Source organism: Accipiter gentilis, chromosome 22 (assembly GCF_929443795.1).
Source record: "Accipiter gentilis chromosome 22, bAccGen1.1, whole genome shotgun sequence".
Lineage (NCBI taxonomy): Eukaryota > Metazoa > Chordata > Aves > Accipitriformes > Accipitridae > Astur > Astur gentilis.
This window is the reverse complement of record NC_064901.1, coordinates 12,981,905-13,000,370: the sequence shown is the minus strand read 5'-3', so window position 1 is coordinate 13,000,370 and position 18,466 is coordinate 12,981,905. Positions and strand designations below refer to the sequence as shown.

Sequence of the window (18,466 nt, the reverse complement as noted above, 5' to 3'; positions counted from 1 at the left end):
CCAGAAATTTGGGACGTGTGGGAGGAAAACTGGGGAAGACTGTAAAAGAAGTGTAAGAAACAATTTGCACGGAAGCTTATTAAAAGGAGAAGCCAAGATTAAACTTAAGAATCATTAGGAGGAGTTATAAAATGGGAAACAATCAAGGAGGAATATTGAGGAAAAGTCCTCTCGGTTGTGTAATTGCCCACTGGAAAGATATTGTTGGGACCGGAGGTATGGAAAGTAAAAAGAACCTTATTAAATACTGCAATCAATAGTGGCCGTTGTGTAAGTTAGAAAGTGATGCTAAGTGGCCACTTAACGGGTCACTAGATTATAATACTCTATTACAACTAATGCTGTTTTTAAGAAGAGAAGGAAAATGGGATGAGGTTTCATATGCAGACACGTTTTTCACCCTCCAAAATCATCCGGAGTGGCAAAGGGACTGTGGAATGGTACCCCCACAGGAGCCCATGGTGCTTGCACTTGAGCGAGAGAACAACAAGGAGCTTAGAGATGAACTGAGGCGGTGTTGTTCGGCATGTAGTATTGGACAAAGATGTACAAAGGCAAATAAAATTCATCAGGTACCAGAACAAGATCTAACTGATTTGTTTAAGCCTCCCCCTCGACCACAGGAACAGGATGCAGACTCGGATAGAACTCTGACCCCCCCGAGCAGCCCTGTATCTTCCCGTACTATGAAGAAAATTACCTCAACAGCTTTACAAGTACCTCTCCAAGAGGCAGTGGGGCCAGACGGTGGGATGATGTTAATCAAAGTACCCTTCTCTACTGCTGACCTAGGAGAATGGAAAAAGGTTGCAAAAGATTATAGGAGAGATACGATAAGTGTAGCTAAGCATTTCCAATTTATTGTGAAACAGCATAACCCTGACTGGAAGGATATAGTTATTATTGGAATATATGACTGAGACAGAGAAACAGCTGATTTTAAAAACAGCAGGGAACCTTGCTGAAGATCATTATAAGATTACAGGAGGGGACATTAAGGAATATTTCCCTCTCCAAGACCCAAAGTGGGATGTTAATAGATCTGCACATATGGAAAGATTGCAGGGGTATCAGGAGTGGATTATAAAAGGAATGGAGAGAGTGAAACCCAAAACTATAAATTGGTCAGCTTTATATGCAGTTAAACAGAGTCCTTCCAAGTCTCCATACAAATTCCTGGATTGACTGAGGGATGTAATGCACCGCAGCACACCGCTGGATCCTGGGTCAGACGTAGGAATACAACAATTAGTCTCCCTGGTTTTGGGTCAGTCTTACAGGGGATATAAGGCGCAAACTTCAGAAATTATGCCCTACAGAGAGTGGGAATTTAGAAATATTGTTGGATGAAGCATGGAGGGTATTTAGTAACAGAGAAGAAGGATATAGGCAAAGGCAAAGGAAATTAATGGCTGTTATTCAGGAAGAAAGAGGAAGAGGGCCTAGACGAGACTTGCCCCGACTGGGCAAGGATCAAGGCGCTTTGTGTAAGAAATTCGGTCATTGGAAAAGGGAATGCCCAAGGAACAAGGAGAGTCAGAGGGCTCAAACAGGAAGAACGGTAGCCCCTGTGAAGGGAGGCTGATGGGAACCTGGGGAATCTACCCTAGCGGATCTACTGGTTATAATTAAGCTAAGGAAAATGCAACAAGAGGTAGAATTTTTGGTAGATACAGGAGTAACATACTTGGTTCTGAATCAGGCTTTGATGCCCCTGGGAAATGATTATGTCATGGTGAAAGGAGCGACTGGCCAAAGTGAAAAGGCATATTTTTGTAAACGTTTAGAATATAAATTAGGAAAACAGTGGGGCATTCATAAATTTTTATATATGCCCAACTCCCCAAAGGCACTTTTGGGAAGGGACTTGTTGGAACAATTGGGAGCAAAAATTGCATTTGAAAAGGGAGAAATTACTCTGGAGGTAAAAGATCAGCAATACATTCAAATATTGAGCCTAACCTTAATCAGTCTCCCCCTAGAAGGAAGCATTAACGAGGACATCTTAAACCAAGTGTACCCGTGGATATGGGCTACCGATGCACCTGGAAGAGCGAAAAGTGCTCCACCTGTTGAAGTCAGGATCAAGGAAGGCCAAAAGCCAGTAAGAATTAAACAATATCCCCTAAAGAAGGAAGACAGAGAAGGAATACGGCCAGTGATGGAAAAATTTTTGCAGTTGGGATTATTAAAAGAGTGTGAGTCTGAATTCAATACCCCTATATTACCTGTTCGGAAGCCCGATGGGTCATATCAGGTGGTCCAAGACTTACGGGCGGTGAATAAGATAACTGAAGATCTTTATCCGGTAGTGGCAAACCCATATACCCTGTTAACTGTACTAACACCTGAATTGACTTGGTTTACTGTTTTAGATTTGAAGGATGCTTTCTTTTGCCTCCCTCTCCATGAAGCCAGCCACAAGTTATTTGCATTTGAATGGGAAAACCCCAAGAGCAGTCGAGAGACCCAGCTCACTTGGACGGTGTTGCCACAAGGATTTAAGAATAGTCCTACCATTTTTGGCAATCAGCTTGCAAAAGACTTAGAATCCTGGGAAGCCCCGTCTGAGGAGGGGAAGCTGTTGCAGTATGCAGGATGATATCCTGATCGTCACCAAAACAGAGAAAGATTGTATGACATGGGCGGTGAGTCTGTTGAATTTCCTGGGACTCCAGGGGTACCGGGTATCAAAGTGTCTTGGGTTCAGCTGGGATAGAGTTAATTTTTACAGGAACCTGGGAGGTGGGGGCATAGCTGGGGCAGCTCACCTGAACTAGCCAAGGAGCTATTCCATACCATGTGACATCATGCTCAGTATATAAATGGGGAGCAGGCCAGGGGGTGCTCTCTGTTTTCGGTGGAGGAAGTGGCGGAGCATCGGGTCCCAGGTGGTGAGCAGTTGCACTGTGCATCACTCTTTTTGTATACTTTTTCATTAGTGCCGTTGTTGTTGTTGTAATTTCTTTGTGTTTGTCCCAGTAAACTGCCTTTATCTCAACCCTCGAGGTTCCAGTTTCTTTTTCTTTTCTCTCCTCCGTCTCCTCCCCATCCCACTGGAGGGGGGCGGAGGAGTGAGCGAGCAGCTGCGTGGTCCTTTGTTACCGGCTGGGCTGAAACCACGACAGTCCTTTTTGGTGCCCAACATGGGGCAGAAGGGTTGAGATAACGACAGATCTGGCCAGAGCATGTTGAAACAAATTTGCCAAATGCATTTCTTAGATAAATAGATGTTAGTCACAATGTTGTTTCATTTGTTTACATGGTGGCATTTTGTAAGCTCTTATATGCTCTACGTATTGCCTGTAGTTGCGTATCTCATCTCTGGGAGAGTGATTGGGATTATCATTTTGCTGTACTGGGCAATGTCGACTTGTGAAATGATTACATCACTGGTCATGAGGTTAAGCTGGTATCTGTATGAGGCAGTGATATCATTTCCATACTTTGGGCACCTTCTGTCGGATTTTATTGGTAATTACACCCCATCCATGGGGAAGTTAGGGGGGGATACTCCCCCCCGTCCGTTCGCCTCCCCTTTCTCCTTCCGACTAATTACAACAGCTTTTGAGAATTTTGAATATCCTTGGGATGCGCAAGCCAGTGTGCTGTTAGTGCTATGCCTCCTGAATATTTTTCAGGTCTTGTTTAGGGCTACAGAAAGGGTCTTTAAGAGGACCACCCAGAGATCTGCCCCAAAGCTGGATATTCATGGGTGGCACGGCATGTGGGAGGATATGGGCAGGTATCTAGAGAACTTCTCACCTCCAGTGGCTTGGAAGTTCACTCCCAAACAACTACAGAACCCTCATGAAGTGGTAGAATATTTGAAAGAAAAATGCTGTGGCTATTCCAAAGACGTACAACTCGCTGCACTGTGCTGGGCCCTGGCCAGTATCTACCAAACACTGCTTGATATTATGCAGCACCCTCAGGGGGAAAAAGGGGAAAAGATGGAAAACAGGACAACATGCACCGTGGCTACCCAAACCCTGAGAACAGACACCTTGGCTGCCCCTAGCCCGACAACAAGCACCATGGCTGCCCCTACCACAACAACAGGTACCATGACTACCCCTACCCCGGTGACAGACACTGCAGCTAAACCAGAGAACCAACCTGTGCCAGTATCAGTCGCCCCTGTACAGAAAAAGAAACACACAAAGAAATCAGTTCGCTTAGTGAGAGATGAAGATGAACCAGGGTCATCATGAGAACAGGAGGAAGAGGCAGAACCTGAAATAATTACCCGATCCCTATCCATGAGTGAGTTGCGTGACATGCGAAAAGATTTTAGCCACCACCCAGGTGAGCACATTGTTACCTGGCTGCTCCGATGCTGGGATAGTGGGGCTAGTAGTGTGGAATTAGAGGGTAAAGAAGCTAAGCAGTTGGGATCTCTGTCTAGGGAAGGGGGCATCGACAAGGCGATTGGGAGAAAAACACAAGTCCTCAGTCTCTGGAGGCGACTTCTGTTAGGTGTAAAGGAAAGATACCCCTTCAGGGATGAAGTTACATGTCACCAAGGCAAGTGGACCACCATGGAGAGAGGTATCCAGTACCTGAGAGAATTAGCCGTGCTGGAGGTGATTTATAATGATCCAGAAAATGCGCAGTCACCCACAGATCCAGATGAGGTCCAATGCACACAACCCATGTGGCGGAAGTTTCTACGAAGTGCACCACCAACCTATGCCAACTCATTGACAGTGATGTCCTGGAGAGAAGGCTATGGACAAACAGTGGATGAATTGGCTGTCCAACTCCGGCAATACAAGGGAAGTCTCTCTTCCTCCCTACGGGCCTGTGTCTCAGCTGTAGAGGAGCTGTCCCGAGAATTCCAGCAATTCAAAGTAGATCTGTCCTCCTCCTCACCTGTACAGGCCCACATCGCAGTTATTGGGAGTAAGCGTTCCTCTACCCAAAAGAGAGGAGAAAAAGTACACTCAACGGGCTAACCTGTGGTTTTACCGGCGTGACCATGGAGAGGACATGAGGAAGTGGGATGGAAAACCTACCTCAGTCTTGGATGCACAGGTACAGGAGTTGCGAGAAAAAGCAACCAGAAAAGAGAATTCTTCTTGGAAAACTGCTGCTCCAGTTTCCCGTGAGCAGTCCCCCAGACGCAGTAGATGGGCTGATCTCATTTCTGATCCCCTTGAAGGGACTTCTGATTCACATGTGCAGAAAGTGAGTAACGGATATTCTAACCAGGATTAGAGAGGCCCTGCCTCCAGCCAGGTGGAGGAGAGGGACAACCGAGTCTACTGGACAGTGTGGATTCGATGGACTGGCACATCAGACCCACAGGAATATAAGGCTCTAGTGGACACTGGTGCACAATGTACCCTAATGCCATCAAGTTATAAAGGGGCAGAACCCATCTGTATCTCTGGTGTGACAGGGGGATCCCAAGAGCTAACTGTATTGGAAGCTGAAATGAGTCTAACCGGGAATGAGTGGCATAAACGCCCCATTGCGACTGGCCCAGAGGCCCCGTGCATCCTTGGTATAGATTATCTCAGGAGGGGGTATTTCAAGGACCCAAAAGGGTACCGTTGGGCCTTTGGTATAGCTGCATTGGAGATGGAGGAGATTGAAAAGCTGTCTACCCTGCCGGGTCTCTCCCAAGATCCTTCGGTTGTGGGGTTGCTACAGGTGCCAATTGCTACCACGACAGTGCACCGGCGGCAATATCACACCAACCGAGACTCCCTGATCCCCATCCATAAGCTGATTTGCCAATTGGAAAGCCAAGGAGTGATCAGCAAGACTCACTCACCCTTTAACAGTCCCATATGGCCCGTGCGGAAATCTGATGGGGAATGGAGACTAACAGTAGATTATCGTGGGCTGAATGAAGTCATGCCACCGCTGAGCGCTGCTGTACCAGATATGTTAGAGCTTCAATATGAACTGGAATCAAAGGCAGCTAAGTGGTATGCCACAATTGACATTGCTAATGCATTTTTCTCCATTCCTTTGGCAACGGAGTGCAGGCCTCAGTTTGCTTTCACTTGGAGGGGCGTCCAGTACACCTGGAATCGACTGCCCCAGGGGTGGAAACACAACCCCACCATTTGCCATGGACTGATCCAGGCTGCACTAGAAAAAGGTGAAGCTCCAGAGAACCTGCAATATATTGATGACATCATCGTATGGGGCAACACGGCAAAAGAAGTTTTTGAGAAAAGGGAAGAAAATAATCCAAATCCTTTTGAAGGCTGGTTTTACCATGAAAGAAAGTAAGGTCAAGGGACCTGCAGAGGAGATCCAGTTCTTAGGAGTAAAATGGCAAGATGGGCGTCGTCAGATCCCTGTGGACGTCATCAAAATAGCAGCTATGTCCTCACCGACTAATAAAAAGGAAACACAGGCTTTCTTAGGTGTTGTGGGTTTTTGGAGAATGCATATTCCAAATTACAGTCAAATTGTAAGCCCTCTCTACCAAGTTACTCGGAAGAAGAACGATTTTAAATGGGGGCCTGAGCAACGACAAGCCTTTGAACAGATTAAGCAGGAGATTGTTCACGCAGTAGCTCTTGGACCAGTCCAGACAGGACAAGATATTAAAAATATGCTCTACACTGCAGCTGGGGAGAATGGCCCTACCTAGAGCGTTTGGCAGAAAGCACCTGGGGAGACCCGAGGCCGACCTCTGGGGTTTTGGAGTCAGGGATATCGAGGATCCGAGGCTCGCTATACTCCAACTGAAAAAGAGATCTTGGCAGCATATGAAGGAGTTCGAGCTGCCTCAGAAGTGGTTGGTACTGAGACACAGCTCCTCTTAGCACCCCGACTGCCAGTGCCGGGCTGGATATTCAAAGGGAGGGTCTCCTCTACACATCACGCAACTAACGCCGCGTGGAGTAAGTGGATTGCACTGATCACACAGCGGGCTCACATAGGAAACCCCAGTCGCCCAGGAATGTTAGAAATGATCACGGACTGGCCAGAAGGCAAAGATTTTAGAATGTCGCCAGAGGAGGAGGTGACACGGGCTCAAGAGGCCCCACTGTATAATAAACTGCCAGAAAATGAGAGGCAATATGCCCTGTTCACTGATGGGTCCTGTCGCATTGTGAGAAAACATCGGAGGTGGAAGGCTGCTGTATGGAGTCCTACACGACTAGTTGCAGAAACTGCTGAAGGAGAAGGTGAATCAAGTCAGTTTGCAGAGGTGAAAGCCATCCAGCTAGCGTTAGACATTGCTGAAAGAGAACAGCCAGTGAATTGGGCTCTATAATATTTAACTGCTAAATAACCTGCCAATGCATGTCATTGTATCTATAGTGTCTATATGCCATATCAAGGGTATTATTGTGAGAATTATCCAAATGACTACAGGATGGACTTTTGAAACTGAGCCAAGTACAACAGCGATAGAACTTGAACTGGCACCCAGCAATTTCCTCAAGATCAACATCCTCGACCTGTAGACCAAGGGCATGAGTTGCACCAAATGTACTAGCCACAAGTTCCAGAGGCAGCGTACAACAACCCAACACCTCACACCATCTCTCTCATATCCTGAAGAACTGTTACAACAGATAGAGCTCCAAAATCAATGGACACATTAGAGGGATAGCCCATAGGCTAAAGGAACACCATGTGTGTGTGTGTGTGCGAGGTCAGGGGGGGAGTCCATATACTTATATATGACAAGGAAAGTAGTAGTGGTTGATTAGAAAAATGTAAGATCTGGGCATGATGTAGATGGTATAGAATAAGGGGTGGATAATGTCCTGGGTTCAGCTGGGATAGAGTTAATTTTTACAGGAACCTGGGAGGTGGGGGCATAGCTGGGGCAGCTCACCTGAACTAGCCAAGGAGCTATTCCATACCATGTGACACCATGCTCAGTATATAAATGGGGAGCAGGCCGGGGGGTGCTCTCTGTTTTCGGTGGAGGAAGTGGCGGAGCATCGGGTCCCGGGTGGTGAGCAGTTGCACTGTGCATCACTCTTTTTGTATACTTTTTCATTAGTGCCGTTGTTGTTGTTGTAATTTCTTTGTGTTTGTCCCAGTAAACTGCCTTTATCTCAACCCTCGAGGTTCCAGTTTCTTTTTCTTTTCTCTCCTCCGTCTCCTCCCCATCCCACTGGAGGGGGGCGGAGGAGTGAGCGAGCAGCTGCGTGGTCCTTTGTTACCGGCTGGGCTGAAACCACGACACCAAGAAAAAGGCACAGGTAATGCAACGCAAAGTGAATTATTTGGGCTATGAAATTAGTGCGGGACAGAGAACTTTGGGACAGGCCTGTAAAGAGGCAATACGTCAAACTCTGAGACCTCAGACAGTGAAAGAGTTATGAACTTTTCTGGGAATGACAGGGTGGTGCCGATTGTGGATCTATAATTATGGATTGCTTGTTAAACCACTGTATGCATTGACAGCCACTGAGCAGAAACACCTTGAGTGGAATAAGGAGACTGAACGAGCCTTTGAGCTACTGAAAAAGGCTTTGATGTCGGCCCCAGTCTTAGGACTTCCAGATATGAGTAAGCCATTTCTTCTTTACTCCCACGAGAAGCAGGGCATTGCCCTGGGAATATTAGCACAAAACCTGGGCCCATATCGACGGGCAGTTGCCTACCTCTCTAAGCAGTTAGACACGACTGCAAAAGGTTGGCCTGGATGCCGGCAGGCAGTTGTGGCCGTGATACTGAATATACAGGAAGCCCGAAAGTTTACTCTGGGCCAGAAAATTACTGTTCTGGTGTCTCGCACAGTATCAGCAGTACTGGAAGCAAAAGGCGGACACTGGCTCTCTCCACAAAGATTCCTGAGATATCAAGCTATATTGGTAGAGCAGGATGACGTGGAGATTGTAGTCATTAACGTTGTCAACCCAGCTTCTTTTCTCAGCGGGAACACAGGAGAAACAGTACATCATGACTGTTTGGAAACCATCGAAGCAACATACGCCAGTTGCCCAGACCTGAAAGACAGCCCCATGGAAAACGGGGAAACTTGGTTCACAGACAGAAGCAGTTACGTCCTAAATGGTAATCGACATGCGGGATACGCTATCACCACCAGCCAAGAGGTAACAGAATCAGGGGCTTTGCCCATGAACACCTCCGCACAGAAGGCAGAAATAATTGCTCTAACCCGTGCCCTGGAATTGGCCCAGGGCAAAGTTGTGAACATTTATACAGACTCAAAATATGCCTTTGCAGTTGTACACGCACATGGAGCAATTTGGAAGGAGAGAGGACTATTGAGTTCTCAAGGGAAAAATATCAAACATGCAGAAGAAATTCTGAAGTTACTGGAAGCTGTCCAGCTCCCTAAGGAAGTAGCAATTATGCATATTAAGGCACACCAGAAAGTGAGCTCAGATTTGGAAAAAGAAAATGAGCTGGTGGACAGAGAGGCAAAACAAGTGGCCAAAACAAAGGTAAAAACAGAAGGGGCCTTAATCCCTGATAGGCAGATTTCCCTAGAAGGTAAGCCAGAATACACTAAGGAAGATCAAAAGCTCATTACAGATTTAGAAGGATCATATAATGAAGAGGGGTGGGCTCATACCCCACAGGAAAGCTAATCGTTCCCTCTTGCTTATTATGGCATATAGGTCATGCATATGTATAGGCGTATTGTGAATATGTAATACCTGACTGTATAAACTTGAGGTGAACTGCCAAGTCGGGCGTGCACGACTTTGGTGGGACTACCCGCCGTGCTGCCCAGCACTGAATGAACATACCTACTTTACAATCTCACTGACTGTGGAGTCTGTTTTCCGCACATCACTGTCCTGAGCAATCTGGTCTGGCTGAACCTAATCTGAGCAGAGGGGTTGCAGCTTATGATCTCCACAGGTCCTTTCCAACTTCAATGATTCAGTATTCTGTGATGTATGATATAGATGATGGCTATGAATAAGCTTTAAAGTGGATATACACTCCTTTTTCTTCTTTAAAATCAGTGTGACAGGAGGGAATAAAATTCTTGATAATTATGAGTTTTAAGGTGGTGGAAAGGGGAATGACACAATTCAGAGCTTTCTAAACTTGCTGAAGTGAAGTCCTTATAGCAAGCTAATCAAGTACAGTCTTGGAGTTCCCACCCTTTGGTCTCAACTATAGACTACAATTATTTTTCTGTGTGTGTTTTGAAACACATTTTGGAAAAGACTTTTAGGCAAAAGACTTGACATTGAAATTGCATGAGAGAGAGAGAAAGAGAGAGTTGTTACATATATTATTAAGGTAAAGTGAACTCTTGCATCTTTCTTACACAACTCAATTTGTAAATGGCAAGTAGTTCATAATTTCATTAACTGCTACAGGAACAACAAACTGTCATACTTGTCATCACTCATCTCCACTACAAGGTATTAATTGCATCTGTGTACATATACACACACACACACACACAACATTGTTATATAAACTCATACTATACATATATAAGTATGTGTGCATGTGTGTATGTAGCATCTATATACATGCATACATGCGCACACAGATCGTAATTGGAAGTTTACTCTTTAATATGTTACATTCAAGGCGTCTCATAACCAGACACAGAAAGATAATGTCATTTTTCAGTTAAATGAATTACAAATGAAACTAGGTTAGATTTTGCGTCTCATATTTGTTAGTAAAGTCTGGAAAGACTTATTTAGAATATTTTATTGCTATAAACATAAAAATCTACACAACATTAAGCAGTCTCTACTTCCCAACAAACCAGACAGGTAAACAAAACCTTGGAGTAATTGTATTGGGTTTGTATGGCAAGGTTTTGGTAGCTGGGGGGACAGTTACAGGGTTGGCTTCAGTGAGAAGCTGCTGGAAGCTTCCCCTGTGTCCGCCAGAGCCAATGCCAGCCGGCTCTAAGAAGGACCCACCACTGGCCAAGGCCAAGCCCATCAGTGATAGTGGTAGCACCTCTGGGATAACATATTTAAAGGAGGGGAAAAAAGTCATGGGGCACACAGAAACGGCAGCCAGAAAGAACAGTGAGAACATGTAAGAGAAACAACCCTGCAGACCCTCAGGTCAGTGAAGAAGGAGGGGGAGGAGATGCTCCAGATGCGGGAGCAGAGATTCCCCTGAAGCCCATGGTGAAGACCCTGGAGAAGCAGGCTGTCCCCCTGCAGCCCAGGGAGGTCCACGGTGGAGCAGATCTCCACCTGCAGCCCGTGGAGGACCCCACGCCGGAGCAGGTGGGTTTCCAAAGATGGCTGTGACCCTGTGGGAACCCCGCGCTGGAGCAGGCTCCTGGCAGGACCTGCGGATCTGTGGAGAGAGGAGCCCACACTGGAGCAGGAGCAGGTTTTCTGGCAGGACCTGTGACCCCGTGGGGGACCCACGCTGGAGCAGTGTGCTCCTGAAGGACTGCAGCCTGTGGAAGGGACCCACACTGGAGCAGTTAGTGAAGAACTGCAGCCTGTGGGAAGGACCCACATTGGAGAAGTTCGTGGAGGACTGTCTCCCGTGGGAGGGACCCCACGCTGGAGCAGGGGAGGAGTGTGAGGAATCCTCCCCCTGAGGAGGAAGGAGGGGCAGAGACAACGTGTGATGAACTGATTGCAACCCCCATTCCCCGTCCCCCTGCGCCACTGGAGGAGGTAGAGAAAAATCGGGAGTAAAGTTAAGCCCGAGAAGAAGGGAGGGGTGGGGGGAATGTGTTTTAAGATTTGGGTTTATTTCTCATTACCCTACTCTGATTTGATTGGTAATAAATTAAATTAATTTTCCCAAGTTGAGTCTGGTTTTTGCCTGTGACGCTAACTGGTGAATGATCTCTCCCTGTTCTTATCTCAACCCACAAGCCTTTTTGTTATATTTTCTCTCCCCTGTCCAGCTGAGGAGGGGAGTGACAGAGCAGCTTTGGTGGGCACCTGCTGTCCAGCCAAGGTCAACCCACCACACAAAAAATTCCCAATCATTGTTTAAGTTTTAAGACAATAGTTCAAAATACTTACGTGGAAACTAACTGCTTTTACTTACGCATGTGAAAAGATTACTGGTGATTTGTAAAGTATACCAGAGAAATTACCTGACTGAACTCTTGGAATGCAAAGAAATGCAAATTTAGAAGCAGCATAATTTTTCACTTTAGAAATGAAAAAGGACCTCTCATACTGCATAAACAAACACTGTGGATGTAACATAGTCATAATACCTAGACTAAAAATAGGACCACATGGCAACATTTCAAGAGAAAAGAAACAAAGACCCCAGTAAAAAAAAAAATAAAAAAAAAATCAGGAGGAGAAATAAATTATCAGGGAGAAAAGAAATAAAGACACAAAACAAAGAAAAATAGAATGATGTAATAAGAACAAAGAAAAGATGGAGGAGGTCCTCCTCCATTTGCATTTATTCTTAACATTCTGCTCTAGCACAGGTCTAAAGTTTCATCTCTTCTCTACTTTCTCCTCTCAATCTCCCCTTACTACTCTATTTTCTTTTATTTTTCTTCACAGCTCTCTAGCTTCTTTTTTCCATTTGCCACTTGTTGTTTTTAAAAATTTTCAATTACTTAATAATTCTGTTCCCTGTACTCTCAACTTTCTGATTAATCAACACAGAAGCAACACTTCACACCGGTACCCAACAGGTGACAACACTTTTAAAATTATCAATCCAGTATATCAAGATATTTGAACCTACAGCAGTAATAGGAATAAGTTTTTTGTTGAACTTGAGTCTTAGTAACAGTCCGGAGACTTAATCTTGAAAATACCAAGTATTTCAGTTGCAGAAATTATTTTAGATAAAGAATAGTGGCTTTTGACTATTGACAAGTATGCCTCAAAGTATATTTAGAATCTCTACAAAATCTCATGTTGCAGTCATAAAAAGAAAAGCATACAAAAGATGCATCTAGCATCACATTAAAGAAACCGTAATTCAAATGTATTTGTGGACAATAAGTAGGTTAACATTCACTGATCAGTTAGACCAGCTGATAGTATCAACTTCTTACTTTAGCTTCTGATGTTGGTTCCAAAAAGCACAGACGATTCCCAAGTCCCTCAGCTGCCAAGCAAAACTTCCTTTGTTCTTTGTGAATACTGGCAACACACTGAAGTACTACTTCGTCATCCTGTCACAAAACAAGGTATGAGGAAAAAAGTAAATATTTGGAAGTTACATACACACTATAACGCTAAGAAATCCTAGAACAGAATCTGTTGAACATGAACACATTATACTTCTATAATTGATATCATGTACATATGCAGAGATTCTTTTGATGTGTATGTAAACAGTATCAAAGTGACAAAGAGTACATACTGTCTCCAGGGCTTTCACAAGGGTTGTGTCCTTCTCTTGCTTTAGTGGTGGCTTGCTATGGTGCCACAAAAAACTCTAAGTACAGTGTTACTTGGTTTTACTCAGTAAAACGTGTTTAATGCCTATAGTAAAAACCTGTTGCTGTGATTTTGCAAACAACAGTACCCTAAATATAAACAAATTCATTTTGTTAGCACAGTAAGCCCTCAACACAAGTCCTCTGAATGCACTATCTTAACATTTAAGGTCTTAATTTAGAAACCTCTGAATACAATCAAAGATCCAAGAGGCATTTTTTCAAGTGACAGTTCAATTAAGTCATAAGAACTTCCTCCTCAAAAGACATATTCCAAGAACAAGAACAGTCTGGAAAAATGACATGAAACAGCCCTATTGTTTAGTTATCCTAATTATTCTAAAAGCTCTTTTATAAATTGTTACATAATGCAATGCCAAAGACACACTTGCTTATAAAATGCCAAGCCCTTATTCACCTCTTCACATTTGATACTAAAGCTGATATGAGAGCCAAAACAGATTACTTTTAGTGTTCAACTGTGTCAAAGTTGTATACAGAATTAAAAATCATTTTATTTTCCCAAACTTGTCCACTAACCAAGAAAAACACCACTTGCAGACTAGCACGTAGCATAACCTATTTTTATACAGGTATATAACTGTTCACCAAAAGACACTGCCTTAGAAGTTTTTAAGAGGGTGGAAGCTGATAAGAGCAATACGATATATCAGTGTCTCATCCAGCTATGAAGTTATACTGGTCTTAGTTATTACTGTCACAGCAAATACACAACAGCCGCCTGTACTGAACTCAGAGATCACTTGAACAATTATGTTCTAAAAGCAGCACTGCTTTTTCCAGTCCCCTTATGCAACTGCAATACTATGACAGTAGCACAGCTATTGGCACTTGAAACAAAAGCTGGGAGCGACAAAGTGATTTTCACCAAAGGAATTAAGTGACACACCCTTTAAAATGGGAATTCAAAAGCAGGTTTTTCACCTGTGTGATTTTGCAAGTGTGTGCAAGTTACGTGGCTTTCTTTTAGCTGACACTTCACTGCCTACTTACTACTGCTAAAATGGACAGCTATTATATTTCAGACTAATCAGCAGTCACAGACAGCCTTTTCCTTATCTAGCTTTGCGTAACAATCAATAGCATTTTTAACAGTACAGAATGGGAATTCAAGAAATTTTTATAAACAATTCTAAGATGTATAGTTAAGTGGGAGGTAGACAGAATTAGCTAATTAATGCTAAATAAATTCTTCCCACCCCCACCCCCCCACTGCTTCTGCTTCCGTTTCTGTAAAAAGCTCTCTGAAATTCTTAGCTTTTGAACTCATTAGTAAAAACATTTCTGCTTTTTAATCTTCACTGTAGTTAAGTTGCAAAATATAAACAATACAATTAAGCACTCATTACTACATCCCTCTGCTCATGAATATTTAAAAATTGGCATCAGAAGCATTTCCATTCGGGGAAAAAAAACAAAACATGTACAAGAAATATTAAGATATTTAAAACATTTTTCATTATCTAGTTCCTGTATCAATCTTGAACATGCATATTTCAGAGATTTAAAAAGAATAAATTACTAAACCATGAATTCATAAATATCAAGACTTAGAATTAAATTGAGATTTGCCACTTAACTTGCATTTATCAGTGGATTACATTAGATTACTTATGTATAGCTGAAATGGTTTTGTTCTCCCTACTACATAAAAGTATGCATCATTCCACAGAGGCATATACATAGTATCTATTGTAAGTCATAGTTTTCTAAAAAATAAAATTATGCCTTCAAACAACATACATAAAAGCTTACTTAAAATTAGAATTACTCAAATAAATGAACTATTTTCTTTTTAAATCCAAATGCATAAAAGGGCAAGAGTTTCTAGCATAATGAAATGAATATTTTGATTTTCTAGAATTCAAAAAATAATATTTTTTTTTTTTAGAATTTACACTGGCATCACAAAGCCTATCAATCATTAAATGCCGTAACCCCAAAATACACTGATAATGTCTTATGTACGGACTTTATGCAGCATTCAACATCAATGTTTCACATTACTGCCCTAAATTTCCAGTGTACTTTTTCATTTGTGCTACAACATTTAACAAACTATGTATTTGCTACACAGGATGAACAACTCTAACAGTTTCTAGAAAGTGGCAATAATAGTGTATTTCAGAATGTTTTGGAGCAGAGTTTTAAAGAGTTTATCATTCAGGTGCAGGTGGACTGAGCATAAAGAATTAGTGGAATCTGTATAATCTGCAAATAAGGAATCAGAGGAACCTATATAATCTGCAAATAAGACAATGACTCGCTGTTAAGATGACTCAGTATTACAGTGTATTTATTTAAGTAAGATCATTCTCGCTGAGGTCTGAAATTGCTTTTCTGGCTTTAAAATGCTAATAAAAAGGAGTTTTATGGAGTTGCTATCCTATAATGAAATTGCAGACCATGTCTCAGTAGTATCTTGTTTTCTTGAATCTTCTCTCACACGAATTCTGGTATTCTACAACTTTTTTCCTGGTAAACTCATCTTCTTCTTCCCTTAGTTTTAAAATTCACACAGTGCCAGAACCATTTAACCTTGATCTTCACTTCTCTTACACAGAATTTCATCCGCTTACTTCAATATACCTTTTTTAGTATGACAAGGAGAAGCCTGCACGCCCAATGAGATGCAGAGACTCATGTGACGAGCAGTGGAGTTGTTAGTTATGTACAGTCAATTCTCAAAGACAACCAAACACAAAGCAAAACAAAAACCAAACCCACACAACTTTCTTGAGATCCAGTTTGCCAACCAGTAATTTAACAAATTTAAATATTTTAAATTTAATAAGTGTTTCAAATGTAGTCTCTCTCATCTGGCAGCTCTGACACTTCCACATTTAGAAATTTAATTTGTTCTAGTCCTTTTAGTTGGGGGCAGGGGGGAGGTCATTTTTTGTTTAATAAAACAGATTTAGACTGCATGGAATCACAGGCTGGAAAGGACCTCTATAAGCAATGGTCCAACACCTCACTAGAGAAGGGCTACTTTAGATCACATTTCTCAGATTATCTAATGTGCTTAATTTAAGAACAAAGTCCATGTCAAGGTTCTGATCAGCTTGAGGTATTGTTACAGATTTACACCTCTCTTTCCACCACACATTAGACCTCCTCAGATCAAAACTGTAATATGCAACAGTTGTATCAAAGTTCTCTAAATTTTTCAAGATTTTGCTTCAGTGAGCAAATGGGGGGAATAATTTCAGGTTGATCCAAAAATTTCTATGATTTACTGAGCACACAGAAAAAAAATACATTTGCATGCCACTAGGCCTCGCACAAGAAACTGCCTTCACTATTGTTCCTCAAATAGTACACACATTGTAAGTGTCAATTACTAATAACTGGTTTCCGCCAGCAGCAGCATCAATAATTACATAAAGGTAACCATTAGATCCATTTTATACTACCGTAATGAACATCTGTTCACAAAATCAGATGAACAGCAACTTTTAACTTTTTTTTCTGAATGAAGAGGAAGTGAAAATTGTCCCCTTCCATCCAGAAATCTTGTTTCTGGTTAGAATTCATCTGTCAGTCCTTTAGCAAAAGGACACAGACCAGGTAACTCCAACCTCAGTTCTAAGAATGTTTATACATAGAAACACATTGATATTACTGAAATATATTTCAGGTGGTCTGAAATCCTGCAGAATCTACCAAGTGTCATGTAGCTAGTCTGTCATAATTCTGTCCAGTATTACTCATCTATTCACACAAATGCATGACTTTTGCAAAAAGAAAAAGAAAAAAAAAAACCCAGCTTTGGAGATTTGTTTTCTTTTTTTTGAAAGTAAGGAACTGCATAACTGTCTATACTGCAAACATAAATTTCTATTTGCTTTGGCCAGAGCTGAAGCCACAACTTGAATTTGCACTATATAGTAATGTCTGCATAGGCCGACACATAAAGGTATTTCTAAAGAAGAGTCACTCACTCAGTATCTTCAGCTTTTAAAACAGAACAAGTTACCAAAATAGAACTTGGCTCTTCGCAAAAGTACAGCTAATATTAAAAAATTCCTTTAACTGAAAACGGTGATTCCTAGCCTTCAGCAATATAACATTAAGCAGCACACTATCTAATTTTTAAAAAAGAGCTTTTAATGAACCACAGTCCAGTGGTTAATTACCAGACAGTATTTAGTCTTGTTCTTCAGGCTGTCTTCCTCCTCAGGTTTCAGAATAAAGTGATGGTGAACTTAAACTGAGATTCTTGTGGTGTAGTAATAAGCCAAAACATAAACAAAATTTATTTTAATTAATCAATAACTTGACTGGCTGCAAAGTGAGTCAATGATCAAGGCGAATCAATGTATTGTAGGTATGACCTTGCCTCTGCTCAGTTCACTAGTTTTTCAACTCAGAATTTGGCAATAAAGAAATTCCAACAGCTAATGAAACTCCTTCATTTATGTTGCATATATATTCCAGATTTAAAAATTATCGTTATTTATACAATACATTTATGTCTGTATAGAGGCTGTATTCAACAATAGACACCCTTCCATATGTTTCATATTAAGAAGCACAAAACCATCAATACACTAAATATATACATGCATATTTACATATATCTATGAAATATAGAAATTTTGCTGGAAAATTACACCCTAGATTTAGTTTGTTACCTACCAATTCAACAGTTACCAAATCTCTATATTCTCTATTATATTCAGTACTGAAAATGAACTGATAAAATAAAATTGACATGACACTGAAAACTAATCAGTTTTAGAAAATAAATCAGGTTTGTTATTAAACCGGGGATTGTAATAAGGGGAAATAACAAGGAACTCCTAATTTCTAACTGCTTTATTTCCTCATTGGTGCTCATGTTCTCTATCCATCAACATTTGACAATTGTATTACAAATCAATTCACAATGAATATTCTCAAAAAAATTACCACTACATCTCACAATTACCTTCTCTACCAAATGTACCATCAGTCAGGATGCTAACAAAACAGAAAACACATTAATTTCATACTGTTGAGTTCCAGAGAACAAACATCCTGACTTTATTTACTCCGTTACAAATTGTGCATATACAACTAATGTTTCTACTTTAAAACTTAGTGCATGCTAATGTTTGAATATCTTGA

The 18,466-nt window shown here is 41.9% G+C and overlaps 1 protein-coding gene across 1 annotated transcript in view; it reads right to left on the bottom strand.

Moving 5' to 3' along the window:
* The window catches only part of RYR3 (ryanodine receptor 3), a 253,363-nt gene that overhangs the window by 191,243 nt on the left and 43,654 nt on the right, over positions 1-18,466 (bottom strand). Inside the window, exon 2 of the mRNA XM_049825231.1 lies at positions 12,947-13,066. Within this exon, the coding sequence (XP_049681188.1) occupies positions 12,947-13,066 (120 nt within the window). The remainder of the gene's footprint in view (positions 1-12,946; positions 13,067-18,466) is intronic.